Source organism: Rhipicephalus microplus, chromosome X, assembly GCF_043290135.1.
Source record: "Rhipicephalus microplus isolate Deutch F79 chromosome X, USDA_Rmic, whole genome shotgun sequence".
Lineage (NCBI taxonomy): Eukaryota > Metazoa > Arthropoda > Arachnida > Ixodida > Ixodidae > Rhipicephalus > Rhipicephalus microplus.
The window spans coordinates 368069566-368084389 of record NC_134710.1 but is presented as its reverse complement, the minus strand read 5'-3'; the positions used below and the strand labels follow the sequence as shown (position 1 = coordinate 368084389).

The 14824-nt window shown below is 43.5% G+C and overlaps 1 protein-coding gene across 3 annotated transcripts in view; it reads right to left on the bottom strand.

The window, feature by feature from the left end:
* Positions 1-14824, bottom strand: part of LOC119161093 (presequence protease, mitochondrial) — a 271037-nt gene that overhangs the window by 67153 nt on the left and 189060 nt on the right. For all 3 annotated transcript variants that reach the window (XM_075879940.1, XM_075879942.1, XM_075879941.1), the window contains exons 18-21: positions 14198-14274; positions 13645-13810; positions 4241-4341; positions 275-386 (exon numbers count right to left, since the gene is read on the bottom strand). In XM_075879940.1, coding sequence (XP_075736055.1) covers positions 275-386; positions 4241-4341; positions 13645-13810; positions 14198-14274 — 456 coding nt within the window. The remainder of the gene's footprint in view (positions 1-274; positions 387-4240; positions 4342-13644; positions 13811-14197; positions 14275-14824) is intronic.

The following is a 14824-nucleotide window of genomic DNA, read 5'->3' as shown; positions in this document are numbered from 1 at the left end:
AAGCACTCACTTCTTGTGTGAAAAGCCAAAACAGTGAATTGAGGCAAAGTTGGGGCAGCTAATAGTGGGACTAATGCAACAAGGCGCAGGCAAGTTGAACTCTAGTAAAATGACACAAATAGCACAGTTGGACCACCACTGCAGTTTTCACTACAGCTGGCAGTCAGGATAAAAGCATTAATACCGCTAAATAATTTAAAAAATCAATAGCCAGAAATGGCAACTGAATGCTTCACGTAATTCAACTGCTCAACAAAACAAAGTCAATACTCACTTCAACATAGTCTGGACAGTTTGTGGTGCACGCACCAGGAATGGATGAGAGAAGGCCATCAAGACAGTTTTCAGCAGCTGACAGACCAGATGAACTGGCATTCAGCGAGCACCTGGGTCACAATGCAGAAACGAAAAATGAACACTAAAAATTTGAAAGGAAGCACTCAAATGAACTGTGATCATGTACTCAAGCTTGATTGACACTGACAGGATGTGGCCAACCTAGATGTCACACTAAGACAGCCTAGCCAGTGTCTACATGAACTTGGACTCAACAAATCAAGGTTGTTGCAGTCGCCTGCGCCAAGGCAAAAAACACAATGTGTGTACTTTATTGAAGCAAACTTAAAGCTGCCAAGCTGACCAACCCACATGTTCAGTGTTCATGGAATACATGTATCAATTTAGGGCTAAGCAATGCACATGCATATTTCTGTTTCCACTATCTTTAGTACTACTATCTGTCAAATTGGCATAATGTTGGCACATGCATTTAAATCTGGTGGGCTATTTTGTATGTGTTCTGTGATAGAACAGAACAAAACATCATGAGAGGAAAGAAGGGAGCTGCATAGGATTGGTCAAGTTCAGTCTGACGGACACACATGAGAACAGCAACTAGATTCAGCAGTGCTGTTAATGATTTTAGCAAAGAATGGGCACAAAACAGATAGAGACACTGTTTTGTCTGATAGAATGGATACAGAATGGTCTCCAGATGCAGGCCCGTAGCCAGTGGGCACGCCCTACAGACTTAGACCCTCTCCCCCCCACCCCCCCTCTTGAAATTTGGATAAAGGGGGTGTTTTAATGAGAACAAATAATAAAAACAGGTGTTTTCAAGGCCTTCACGAAATGCCCCTCCCCCTCCTCCTCCCCGCAAAAAAGATCCTGGCTACAGGCTTGTTTGGACGACTTGGATTGGATCAAACATGAGTGCTGGCACCAGAGAATCAAATTAGCCTGCTTTTTGTAAGGCTCATTCTAATCTCGCACCGATACTTTGCAAAATCGCAACTAGCCAGTCCTCAACCACTGAACGACTACCACCTAGCATTCACTCGGGACGTTAAATTGTTGCACTCATTGCGCTCTTCAATTCCAAGTTTAAAAGAACAATGCCTGCCAATATTGATGTTCAGCTATAATATTTCTATATTTTTTTGCAGTGATAACCTTTCTGAATTCGAGTAATACCACAAAATGAGCTAGTTAATATGACTAGGTAACAACAAATTTAAGCGCACACTGACACACGGATAAAGAGAGGGAACGACACCAGCGCTACTATCAAATGAAAGCTTTATTCATAAAGATATATATGTATATTTCAATGCTATCACCTGCTGCTCTGCACATAATTGTAGTTTCAAAATCTGGGGCTATCGTGCCATATCTGCTGTGTTCATTATCTGCTTCAGCAGCGACACTTCTTTTTCCAAAATAGCCACTGACAAGGTTAGGAAAAAGCTGGGTGCTGTCGGAAGAGGAAGCACAAAAACTTGCAAAGTTAAGCACAAGATTGGTTTTGTTCCATGTAAGTCTAACCTTGTTTAATGTATTCTCTGACATGTGGACGAGTGTACAGTAAAACCTCATGAATTCAAAGTCACTTGGGCCGTGCGAAACCTTCGAATTAACAGAAGATACAATGAATGGAATGCAAGAAACTTGAAATTAATCAAATTAATCTGGGCTGGTAGTTTGCTGTGCCGACTAGTTTGTGGCTCAAAGGGTTATGTTTTCCAGCAATACCTGGTCATAGTTTTGCTGCAAAGAAGGGTGAATTCTGAGCCTAAAAAAATTATCAACTAAAATGCGCAATTGCGAAAAACAAGACATCTTCACTGCGACACACCGGTGACACGCGAGCAGCATATCGCCTTCTCGCTACATCGACCATTGGCCCATTTTTTCTCGTAAAATAAAGAATTTAATAACGAACAGTGTGATGAAACTCGCAATGTGTTTTGGCTGGAAAACATCACCATTGAAGCTTTTGGCCCGAGTTTTCGAAGTAGGCGTTGCAGGCAAAAACTCCGCCAGCTGTTCAAGTGCGCGAATTGCTGGAGCAACCGGCACTTGGAGGTTCGCATACATCGCAGATTTTTCCAGACTGTCCTTTATTTATTTGTTTCTTTTTTATTTGTTTCTTTTTTCTTTTTATTATTTGTTTTTATTCGTTCTAGAAAGAACGAATAAATCATGACGCGCGAACATTGCGAGAAACATGCAACATGCTGCCCGCACGCCACTTCAGTATTGCAGTGAAGCATACCTTGTTTTCCACAGGCGCATATTTTAGCTGATCACGAGACCATTTTTTATATATATAATTTTATTTTTCAAGCTGGAAGTAATGAGGCAGAAGTGCTTCAGCTATTACTCATTAGTATCACTTAAGTACATTGTCTAATGGCTCTTAAGAGGCGTCGTTTCCACAGATTTGCGGCCAAATCGGGATCAGGCATTGGCACACTGGACTCAAAGTTTTCGAATTAAAAGGACTTGTGCTGACCGCCACTTCAAGTTATCCGCTCAAACTTACACTGCAAAACACGCGACCGTAGAAATACTTCAAATTAAGTGGGATTTTGAAATAACCGAGTTCAAATTAACGGTCCTTTATTGTATGAGGGGCAGACTGGTCGCTGCATAAACATACACCTAAGGGAGCACCCCTCCTCGAGGGCAGGCCGCTAACGCATTTGGCCATACATTGTGAAAAGTGTGGGTGCAAGGCACGCTTTTCGAATAGAGTCATTTTGTTTAGGCACCATGATTGCACCGCATGAGAGATCGCAGAGGCACTTCCTATCAACATTAGGCAATCATCTTGTATGAGCTACCCGTCAGTGACTATTTTGGAAAAAGAAGTGTTGCTGCTGAAGCGGATAATGAGCACAGCAGATACGGTGCGATAGCCCTGGACTTTAAGACTACAATGGTGCACAGGGGCAACAGGTGATAGCATTGATATATATATTTTCCTTTTCTGAATAAAACCTTCAGTTGATAGTAGCGCTGGTGTCGTTCCCTCTCTTAGTCGATGCGTCCGCTAAAAATAAGTTATTCTGCATTTCTGAATTCCCTCAGCTCGCCTGGTGGCTATTAGCTTCCTTTCATCCTCTCATTACGCTTTGTTTCATTTTGTCACAGAATGCATTCTAAATAGCCCCCCCAGAGCCGATATCACTTTCAGTGACTGGTTTTGCAGTGACATGATGTGGTTATCCTGAGCACCAAGGCATACCATTTGTTATACTTGAAGTTCTGTTTGTTTCAATCCATGAGTTCAGTACTTGATAAGGACAGCCAAATACCACCCAGCAAATTGACTCAACTCACATTTGCCAAATTCAGGTAAACATCCAGATAAATAACAAAATCTGACCGCGTCTGATAACAAAAACAGACAAGCTCAGAAAAAATTAAGAGCCCCACAACCAATTTTTGAGCACCTGCTTATAAGGCCGCACAGGAAGCTCATTAATGAAAGTAATTTGACATGCAGCAGTTACTTAGGAAAAAAAATAAAGATTTTCAAAGAGGTGTTATTCATTTGTAAGTTCTCAAAATTGTGGCTCTATAAATGATGGCAGCATATTACAATATCTAAGCCATGAGAAACGAGCGAAGCTATTCATAGCGAGAATTGGCAAAATGAATAAAGCGAGCAAGTAAACAGGCCTGTACGGACGTGCACCAATACTGCCACCAGTGGACTATGAAACACACTTGAATGTGACCCACATGTCCATTGCATTGCGATCCATCTTTGCAACCGACCATCTTAAGTCAGCAACTAGTCAATCACACTGTCAAATTGCAATGTTGCTTCAACCTTACTAAACATGTAAGTCTATTACCGTTCTTGTCTGCCAACTTCTGTCTAATAATCATTGAAAGATGCTTTCAATAAGAACATCTCAGTTTTCCTACTTGGGCTTCAACATTTCCTCACCTCATAGAATCCTTCTTGAGTAAGGCATCTGCCAAGGCTTTCAACTGGGGCAACAAATACTTGAGGTTTGCAGCTTCAGCTAGGGTCTTCATTTGTGTTATCTGCAGTAAAAAAAAAAGTGTGAGGTTCTATCAGTTTTGAGAGTTTTAGATCTTTATGCATAAGAATCAAAAGTAAAAAAAACACTCGCTCTACAGTTCCCATGACATAAACACGACCTTGCTCAGACCCCCCCCCCCCCCAAAAAAAAAAAACATTCATCAAGAGAAAGCAAGAACACTAAAAATGCATGTTTCTTGGTGTTCAGCAGAGGAAAAAATGTTGTATGAAGACTACATAATGTATGAAGCATGTTCAGTAACCCTTCGAATTGCATAATTTAGTTCATGCTCTTACCCCTTTCATTCTATTTTTGAGGCAATGGTTATGTAGACACAGTTCAGGTTTCAAAAATTGTCATGTACTTTGTCTGAAATAATCTGAAAAAAAGAAACCTTCTAAATACTAGTAAAAATTTCTTCTTTAAACATTTAGTCACACAAATGCTACCTGTTTTCTTTTTCTTTTTTATGAATTCATTATCACCAAGATAATCAGTTACTGCCCTTACTTACTACCTTTTCTATTAATATTTGTAAGAAATAGCCTCCCTGCTGGCTCATTACTGATACAACAGAATTGAAACAGCATCAAGTGCACACGATTGTCGTCATAATGACTGCGAAGCTGCTAATTATGCAACCCACTGTAGTAACTTAGTGACTGAGATGTTGCATTGCTAAGCTTGAGGTCAATTCAATGCCAGCTGTAAAGGCACCACAATGAGATGAGCATGGAATGCAAAATCAACTGTACATGCATTGGTTCACATTCATAGTAATGGCGTAATATTTTTTGCTTTTAATTTGTTTGTATTATTTGAAGGTCCTAGACTTCTGAACCCTGGTAGATAAACTGGCAAGCCTAAAAATACCTTAAATAACTTGACATTAGAGAGTTTCTTATACCCGTGACACACGGGCAAAAGTAAAGTACTTTGAAGTAAACCCCTTTTGTCGCCTAAGGGGACCATTTGCAGAAAGGAGTGGCGCTGATGACACACGGCACCGGACTACTGCTTTAGGCGGTGCCTCAGAAGAACGCTGCAGAAAAAATGGCGCTGTTTGTGGAAGCAGCAAGATTGGAAGTATTAAAAAGAATCTGCGCATGTACATCACATTCAGCGATGCCGGAGCATAAAACCGTTTTTTTTTAATTGTCTGGTGGCTTATAATGCGCATACCCGTAATTTTCTTTCGCTTTTTTGCATTTTTAGCAGCAACTTAAGTTCGTCTGGCAACTATGAACAGTCGGTGTTTTGCTGTTTTTGTTTTTTGTCGTGCTTTTTACATGGCTGCGTCCAGCTGGGTCAGTGACGGCGTGCCGTGTTTCATCGTGGTCCTGCGATGTCTCAGCGCAGAGACAGAGATAAAGCAACAGTTGAGGTGGGCCTGACTCTTGTCGCCCTCGGCTCCATCGAAGATGAGCTAAATGCTGCGAAGGCAAGAGTGATGAGCCTCAAACAAAGACTCGTCATGAACAGCTTCATTTTGACTGCTTCTGCACTGTCCCCCCGCTGGTTCAAAGACACATTGCCGTTATTAGGCGACGGCCACTTTAAGCAATGTTTTCGAGTGAGCCCGACACAGCAACTGCCGCTGCCAACCCTAACATGATCGCGCTAGTGACGTAATGCAGGCGTTTGAGAGTATGGACAGACTATAGGCCTTCACTTTTCAACAAATCGCACTGCTGCTGAAAATGAAAACATTTTCTCAGCGCAAAAAAATACTAACAGGGCACCGCAGTGTTGCGACCCGTTTTCTTCTATTGACAAATTATGCACACTGTATGCGAGAGTACTCCCTTCCTGCCAGAAAAGTAGATGCGGAATCTGATTTTGCGAAAAGGATCTTAACCGGAAAGGAGTTACTCCTTTGTCGTGTGTCACTGCGCCCGAACGCCTTTCCGAAAGATGTCCCCTTGTCTAAAGGACTTCAGGGTGCCCGTGTGTCAGGGGCATTACAGGCACATATGGTTTAGTTTGCCAGGCAATTACTGTGTCATGCCATCATGATACGAAGGCAATTGCATTGAAGCCGGACATTGCAAGTCTAGGCACATGCAGAGGTTCACTTAGCCGCTTCCTCTGCTGCTGTTAGTTTTGAGGTTCAACATAGCAGCATAGCAGATAATCAAGCAAGCTGGAGTGAGTGTCACGCATTGCACTGCTCTGCTCTAATGCTGCCATCCTCTGGGCCATGGTGTGATGACATGGTAACATCTTGCGAACAGAGCCAAATATGAGTGTAGAAAAGCTATTACCGAAAATTAGTAAATTATTCATAGCACTGTGACATTTTCCCGTCTTTCTTCTAGCATTTACGGGCCCCAGATGTATACACACTAAAGTGAGAAGTGATTTTTAAGCGCTACTTTAAAACAGCCCCAGGTGGCTTGTGGTCAAAATTAATCCAGTCTTCAACTACAGTGTGCCTCAAAAATAGATCTGAGGTTTTGGCATGTCTAACTTGTACAACTTCTGAGCTAAATTTTTTAAAGTGAAAGCTGTTAAGAGTTTACAACAAGGGCAGATAATGGTGCTGTAGTTGTCTACTGCTGCCGGTGGCGGCGTCTGCAACCGCTATCACGCGAAATAAATAAAGCCGAGGATAGAATGGCAATCAAACCTGGGCACTCTGCATGGCAACCCAGTACTCTACCACTGAGCAATGACAGTGCTTGGAACTCCATTGCAAACTGACCCTATGCAAGCTTTATTTCGTGCAATTAATCACATTACCATGTGTAATAAAGCATTTTAGAATGTAAAAACTATGCACCACACAATGTGAATTGTGTAATGAGTGGATCGTTGCATACTCCAGCCTTTTACTGAACCCTTCGATTTATTTCATCGTTTTCAGCCACAGCATAAACAAAATGCACATAATGCCTTACAAGTATGTACAGTTGAATCCCGCTATAACAAATTCCGCTACAACAAAATTCCAATCACAACGAATACTTGGATTCCCCGTCAGCCGCCCATAAAAAAGGTGAAAAATGTCTCGTCACAACTAATACTTTCCCCAGATATTTCCGCTTTAACAAGTTTTGGCGAGTACTATACGAACTCACCTCGGAGTGACGTGAAATTCCGATACCAACTCGGCCACTTCTCAACGGCTCGTGCCATCCAGAACGCACGGCCATATCGCAACAACCGTGTTTTCATCGAATACACGCTTTCTGCCACTACACGCACATCCCGCTAAATTTATCACCATTGAGATGCACGGCGACAGCATGCTCGTCCACATGTTGCTGGTGGAAATTTGATGTACGTGTGGGCCGCGGCAGGATTGTGATCTTCAAGAACATTGCTACATGTTTTTGACGTCGTGCTCAAAACAAAGCTAACCGCTCGTCGTCCCTAGCTCTGCGATTGTAAATGACAACCCCGCATTGTGAAGGCGTACACGCGAGCAGCACGCACCTAGTCCCAGCGTGACGGCATTCTGCCGTGACTGCTGCAAACACAAATGCTGTCGCGTCGAACGCGATCATGGGCGACCCCGAAAGTACGCGCGTAGTCAACGCGCACTGACTCAGCCCGATATTTATTGCTGTAATAATGCGAACAAAGATAGCAACGACACAGTGCTTAAAGGGAAGCTGTAGCACTTTTCTAAAAAATGACTGAGGAGCGAGCGTGTAAGGACAGTTTGACCCTGAATTAGAAAAGCGATGTGAGAGTTCTCAAAACTGAAGGCCAACAGCACTTTTTCGTGAAAAAACAGTGGCTGTGGCCGCCGGGCTTCTTGAGACACCGAGCGAACACGGTGACATCATTCTGGGTATGTCGCGTAATCTGCAACAGCAGCACTGGGGCTCTTGGATTTTCAGGCCTCTGGCAGCTCTCTGGCAGCCAGAGCTAGCCAGCGGGTCAGCCAGCTAGTCCCGGTCGGGACAAAAAACAGCGTTGTGGTCACATGTGTGGGGAACCTGAGACAACCCGAAGTTACCCGAAGATTGCAAAATCGAACGCTGGGACAGCCAGTGTAAATGTAAACAAACTCTACCGCCGTGGCAGCAAACGAAACAATGCGCCTCGTGCGCACTGTTTTTTTTTCTGCATTGTCCGCTTTAAAATACGTCGCTAAGCTCGGCGAAAAGCTGAAATGATATCCTTGAACTTACGCATTTGGGGTATGACTTCATACGCTCGCACGATCACTCGCCGTGTCTGCGAGCGAAACAGCCAGCTGACGCACCCCACCTCGAGAATGATGCAAGGTGAGCTGTCGCGACGCTGCCGACTTAACAAGGTCACGTCTTTTTAGTACACGTAACAGTCATTGCACAACACGACGCTAAATCACACGAAAGTGATTGTGTCCCCAAAAGAGCGATATATACCTGCTCATCTATCACGTAGTATACATCGCAAACACGCGTTGACCAACTTATGTTTTTGTCTAAAGTTTAGACATGCGTAGGTATAGGTACCATGAGTGCACATCGTATCTAAAATAAACTTTTGCGTGACACGTTTTCGACCCGTTTTTGGACTTGCCTGGGCCTGTTTTCCAGTCCTAAGTGGCACTTAACAAATATCATGTATATCAGCTTTGATTCCACCTACTTTGTCATAACCGTATATACTGCGCGGCATTATAACGAAGAGGTGAACAGAGACAAAGCTGACGATGAAATAGGCAACGGAAGGATGTATACAATTCTGAATCCCTCTCGGTCTTCAGATTTTTTTTTTCCGCATCAAAGCGTATAATATCATATACCACAGATGCTGGCACATAGATCAAAGTGTGCTCGCACGCCATTCGCAACCAGCGAGTATCACACACTTGAAGACAACAGTCCCGATCTAGGACCTTCTATCACCATCGAAGATCGATCGAGTAGTCAAGTTCTTAAAGGTTCACGCACACAAACATACGATGGAGCAAGCTAGTTTGACTGCCACCGTCTTCGCTAAATGCACAGAAAGCAGGCACGGCTCTGCAAATGACTACTACGGAAAAAAAAAGTAACTTCAAGGTTGTCTCCATGCATGCATACGAACGTGTAGTACATAACTTTTGTGGCATGTGCCCTACGCACTTTGCAGGCAACAGTTCGCCGTGTTGTTCCCAGGAGGAAGCTTCACGGGAAACATAATAAAAGCGATGGACAGTAGCTTCAAACACTCGCCGCCACTCGTAATCACCTCATCTCGCATGGCGGAACAGGCTTTAGAAGATAACGCCTTGCGTAATGACAAGCGAATGTGCAGTCCTCAAGTGCCCACACTGCAATCAGTCGAGTTTTCACAAAGATGGCGCCGAGCGCGTATCATGTCTTTTTGGCGTCTACTAGCCCGAAACGTGCCCAAAACCTTCCAGCGAGCTTCCACGACTAAATTGTCCAGGAAGCATCTGGTGACCCTCAGGCTCCCCGCGGGTCGCCAGAACCATCCAACCCGAGAAAAACTAACGCCAACTGGAAGTGCGCCACAGGGGGGGACGGAGCAGCCCGAAAAAAGAGCGCGCTCTGGCTGGCTCTGGCAGCCCGTGGGTAGCCAGAAGTAGAAAATCGAAGAACCCCACTGCTGAAGTGTGGCCTCTTCGATTAGTTCCGGCAACGGCACGTCATGGGTTAGTCACGGAGGCCGTGATTGAAGATGAGAAAGAACACTTGCTCCGGGCCAGAAGAACGAAGATGACGCCCCCATGTTTCCACGCCCACACTTTCAGCGCGCTCATGGGGGTAGAGCAAAAAAAGTTTTTATTTCGCTTGTTCTAAAGCTCCTGCTGCTAAACTGCGAAAACAATTATGACATTGTCAACAGCAATGTCGGTCCTTCCTAAACACGAAGTTTCATTGAATTCTAAAATCCCTTCAGCTTCCCTTTAAGTCATGCGCACGGCCAGCGCAGCACACACAGGTTGAAAACATAACTGTAGTGTTTGCCGCAACTGCTGCGCAGAAAACCCGAGCTCGCTATCAACTTGCTAATCTATAGCGAATACGATCCGAAGGTGCGCAGCTATCACAGCCGTAGATAAAAGGTAATAAAGGCATAAAACGACACGAAGCATTACAGCCTTCCTGTTCATCACTTATGGCCACAGTAGTGCAAAGCTTCGTCACTTTCAGTTGCAGGTCGGCCTCTAATGAAGCTTCGGTTCACGGCGCTGTGCACTCGGCATGCCCCGAGAGTCGTCTGAATATTGTATTTTCTTCTGGATCACCCGCCCCTGCTAATAACCGGCACCCCCGACCGCAAACAGCTGGAGGAAGAAAAAACTACTTGCGTGTTGCTACAAGGCCGTCTTCTTTGCATTGCTGTGAAGCCGTGCCGTGAAGCCAACTTGCGTGCCAAAATTTTCATCTATTGTATTTACTCGTGTTATTCTCGCACTCGCATGATTCTTGCACACCCGACATCGCTCAACCAAAATATGATTTCTTTTTTTCCTCGAGTAATTATCGCACCCCCGAAAATTGCCGCTATAATGTCGTCTGCTCGTTCCAGCCCCTGATGATGATAGCGAGCGCCGTCTGGTGCCATCTCCTAAGCATAGAGCATACTCTTATCGCACCGAAACTCAATCCGATCCAATCAAAGACAAAGTGGCAAGTGTGCATTGCGGCGTGACTTGTATGTTGTGTCTGTTATCTTGTTATGTTATGGGGCGATACAGAAGCTACACGGCTGCTTTCAAGTTGAAAGTGATTGATCATGCACTAAACAACGGCAACAGGGCCACCGGTAGGCCTTCGAAGTAGACGAGTTTTGTGTTCGCTACTGGTGACGGCAGCTGAAAGCCACCAAGACGTGCTGGGCCTTCCGTGTGCCTAAGACTGGGATCAATGGTTAACTTTATTTCTTCAGAAGGCAACTTCGGACGATTCTGTTAAATGGCCATCAGCCCAATACTGACGTCCTTCGCATACCTTTTGCAGACTCCTGTTGAGCGACGAATGCTACCGCTACGCTCGCAACGCCCACAAGCTTTGCGTACAGTATTCCAAATTCTCGACTATTTGATTGCGCCTTTTGTGTCTCAAATAAATCTTGCCTTGTGTTGAACCTGTGCTTTTATCGTTATGCCGTGAGAATCCCGACCTGCGGCCACTTGGTTTTCTTTTTCGCTCTGTACGTTTTCGTGGAAAGTTTCTCCCGCGTAATTCTTGCACCCCCCAACTTTTCATCAGTTTTCCGCAAAAAAAAGTGTGAGGCTTATGCGAGTAAATACGGTAATTCACACCCCAACTTCAGCTCCAAAATTTCTGCATATTTCGATCGTATTATACACGAGAAAGTATGTTCACTCAGTGTTCAGCCAGGTACATCTGAGTTAGCGAGACTTAAATGCATGCGCTTGCTGGGACTGAAGGACGAGTCATAGTCATCAGATCTTACCTAGTTTTGTGGCCTATAGATGAAATTTCGCTACTACGAAATTCTGCGACAACGAATTTTTACAGCGTCCCATCTATTTCATTGTAGTGAAATTTGACTGTAGTTGGTATCGCCCTTTTCCGAAGAATGATACATAATGGCACAGTGGACGCTTTCCCTCTACACAAAAATTTTTATGATTTATGGCATAGAGGGTACTATGCAAGTGTGCTTGTAGTAAATGCCCCAATAGTGGTTAAAAAAAAAACTCTAAAAAAGACACTCTTCTAGCTCTTGCTGTGACTGTACTTCGCGTTCTGTGCCGGCCCAGTGGTTTTTCACAACTAAATACTAAACCAAAAAACAAAAATGCGTCAACAAGTTCCATTCCTTAAACAGCAAAATGCCAACTATTTAAAAAATGATCAAGTTTTGTTCTGGATGTACACAAAATGTAACCATAATTCCTTCATGCTCTTGGGTTTAGCAGGTTTCACCTCTTGGCACAATTTGGCTCAACTAGCACAGCAATAACATGAATGTTGTAAGCAAAGATAATGTGTATCAGTAAATGTGAAGTACCCTGAATCAAATTGTGAACCTCACAGCTAAAGAGGGGTTTATATTCTCGAGAGCACACCTACCTGTTTCAAAAGCAATCCCAAACAGGCAGAAAAATAAAATGTTTTAGTGACCCCAATCAGTAATAGACAACCAGACTGACTAAAAATTGCACCAATGTTGTAATTATTGTTCTGCACCCAGAGCACACAAAAAAATTTGCATGCCTTTTATTTTCTTAAATCATAGAAGCGTGACGAAGATAAGGACAAGAAAAATAACGACACAAACACTGCTGCTGTAGTCTTTCTCGTCCTTGTCTTCGTCGCCATTTCATTATCTCAGAATGAATCAGTACCAACTAGCTCGCCTGTTCGTGTTGCCTCTAACCTTCATAAAATCATAAATTCTACAGTGGCTCTAAGGCAACAGGGTCTGAGAAAACGGAGCTTATTTTTAACAGGGGGCAAATAATAGAAGTTTCAACGAGAAGCCAATGCTCTGATTATGGAAAGAGTATTCGTCAAAGGTAACAAAATAATAAAGTGCATCACTCTGACAAATACCTCCTCAGTCAAAGATAAATAACAAAGAACTCAATTTTCGACAAAGTCGTTCTTGCCAAAATTATGCCTCGATGCTGAGGCTTCTCTAGTTCATCCACAATGGCTTTAATTCACTTTTTGATGTTTCTCAAAACAAAATAATAGTATGCATCTTTCAAATGGATCAAAATAAAATATGAGAAAAACTAAAAATACACTGATACTACCAAGGACTCCTGATCTGGTGCAATTTTCGGAGCAGCAGAAGCTTTATTCTGGAACACTTTGGGGCAGCAAAAATCTCCAGCTTTGTTCAAGGGGCACGATGGCTCGCGTATGTGCTATGTCGATAAGCATTAGAAGACTGGTCATAAACTTGCAGCAGTCTCAACACTTGCTTCAAACTTGGAGAACTGATAACACGAAAACTGCTCTGGTCCTTGGAGTGGCCATATTCCCTTAAACCCGTGTTTTGTTGAGTTACAAGGAATCTGATGCAAAAGAGCCACTAGCCTTACTTCGAATAATACAGTTTGTTGCTATCGGATTCACCTTTTTTAACCATCAGCTCATCGTTTACTCGGGACGCACGAACAAGCGCAGTATATTCAGCAGAATATTTCTTCGTCCGTGGTTGTGGCTTTGGCAGGCTCAAGATCAAGCTGTACATGTTTTGACGTGCTCGCGGTGCAATCACCAGTATTGGGGTGCAAACACCTCAATACCCAAAACTATGGTGCAGTTTGGCACAATTTAAGTTGATTTTATCAGGATGGTGCAGTAAATCCTATTTGGACCACTTTGTCATAGTTGGCACAACAGTGGAATCACTGAATGGATAAACTTACGTGAGAAATACCCGTAAACTCTTCCTGAAGTTGGGCGCAGGCATTCAGGTAGCTCTCAGCTTGTGCCATGGCATAATGATGGCCAGAGTCAGCCAGTGTTTGTGCCAAGCCAGCTGCGCACATTTGAACCAGCTGCGTCAGGCGTTCATCATCTTCCAGTTTCAACCTGCACAAACAGTACACAGTGAATGTAATGCTGTCAAGACGCTCCGCAGCAGTGGTGAAGACTTAAATTCACCCCCCCCCCCTTCTCTAAATAAAACAATCCAGCCATACTTCACCAATCAATGTCAAAGACACTGCATCAGCTTTCAACACACCTGTCCCTCCCTTACCTCTGACTCAACCTGGTTCAACTGAAATTTTTCATGGTATGTCAAAGTGAGCATAAGAATGAGAGGCATAACACTTCATCACATGCATACCGTGCCTCGACACTGCTTAGAACATGCATGGCAATCCTGAAAATACCACATCCCATTCTGAGATATTGCTCTAGTCCCTAATTGAGCATGAACAGCCAACGAGGTCACAAGCAAAAAACAAGACTTGCCTAAGGATGAGTTCTTTCCAGAGGGAGAACATTGCTTCTGTGTTCTTTTCCAGACAGTGCGATGATAACAGCACTCCCTGCCGAAGAAACGTGCAGCAGCACCGTAATACCGTGTACTATCTATCACCAATGGTAAACCTTTGCAAACAGGGCACTGACAGGAAACTAAATGCGATTTTTCCAGTATGGCTATGATAGTGAAATTCTAGTATATATCATAAATCTTATCATTATTAAACAATGCTAACTAACAGCAGTACTCGAGACTATTTCTTTCATTGCAAGGGCAAACAGTGTCACTATTCTGCTACAGTGGACTCGACATGTTGAGCAACATCACCCCACACACCAGCTGCACTTTATCAAGGCAAAAGCCTTTAATGTCTCTTTCTTATCAAGCCACTCTTATCAAACACATCATTGATAAGCATGTGTAATCCACATGATTGCTGAGAAAGCAAAAAAGAACCAATAAAAAAAAACGTGGCAAAGCTAGCCTACTCAAATGGCCACAGGCTTAGGTTGAACACACTTTAGAATTTACCAAACGTCCTTCAATTTTGTCGCTTAAGATGGAAAGAAATGTCAGCAAATGTGATGCTAAACTAAACTAACTGTAAAATGCTA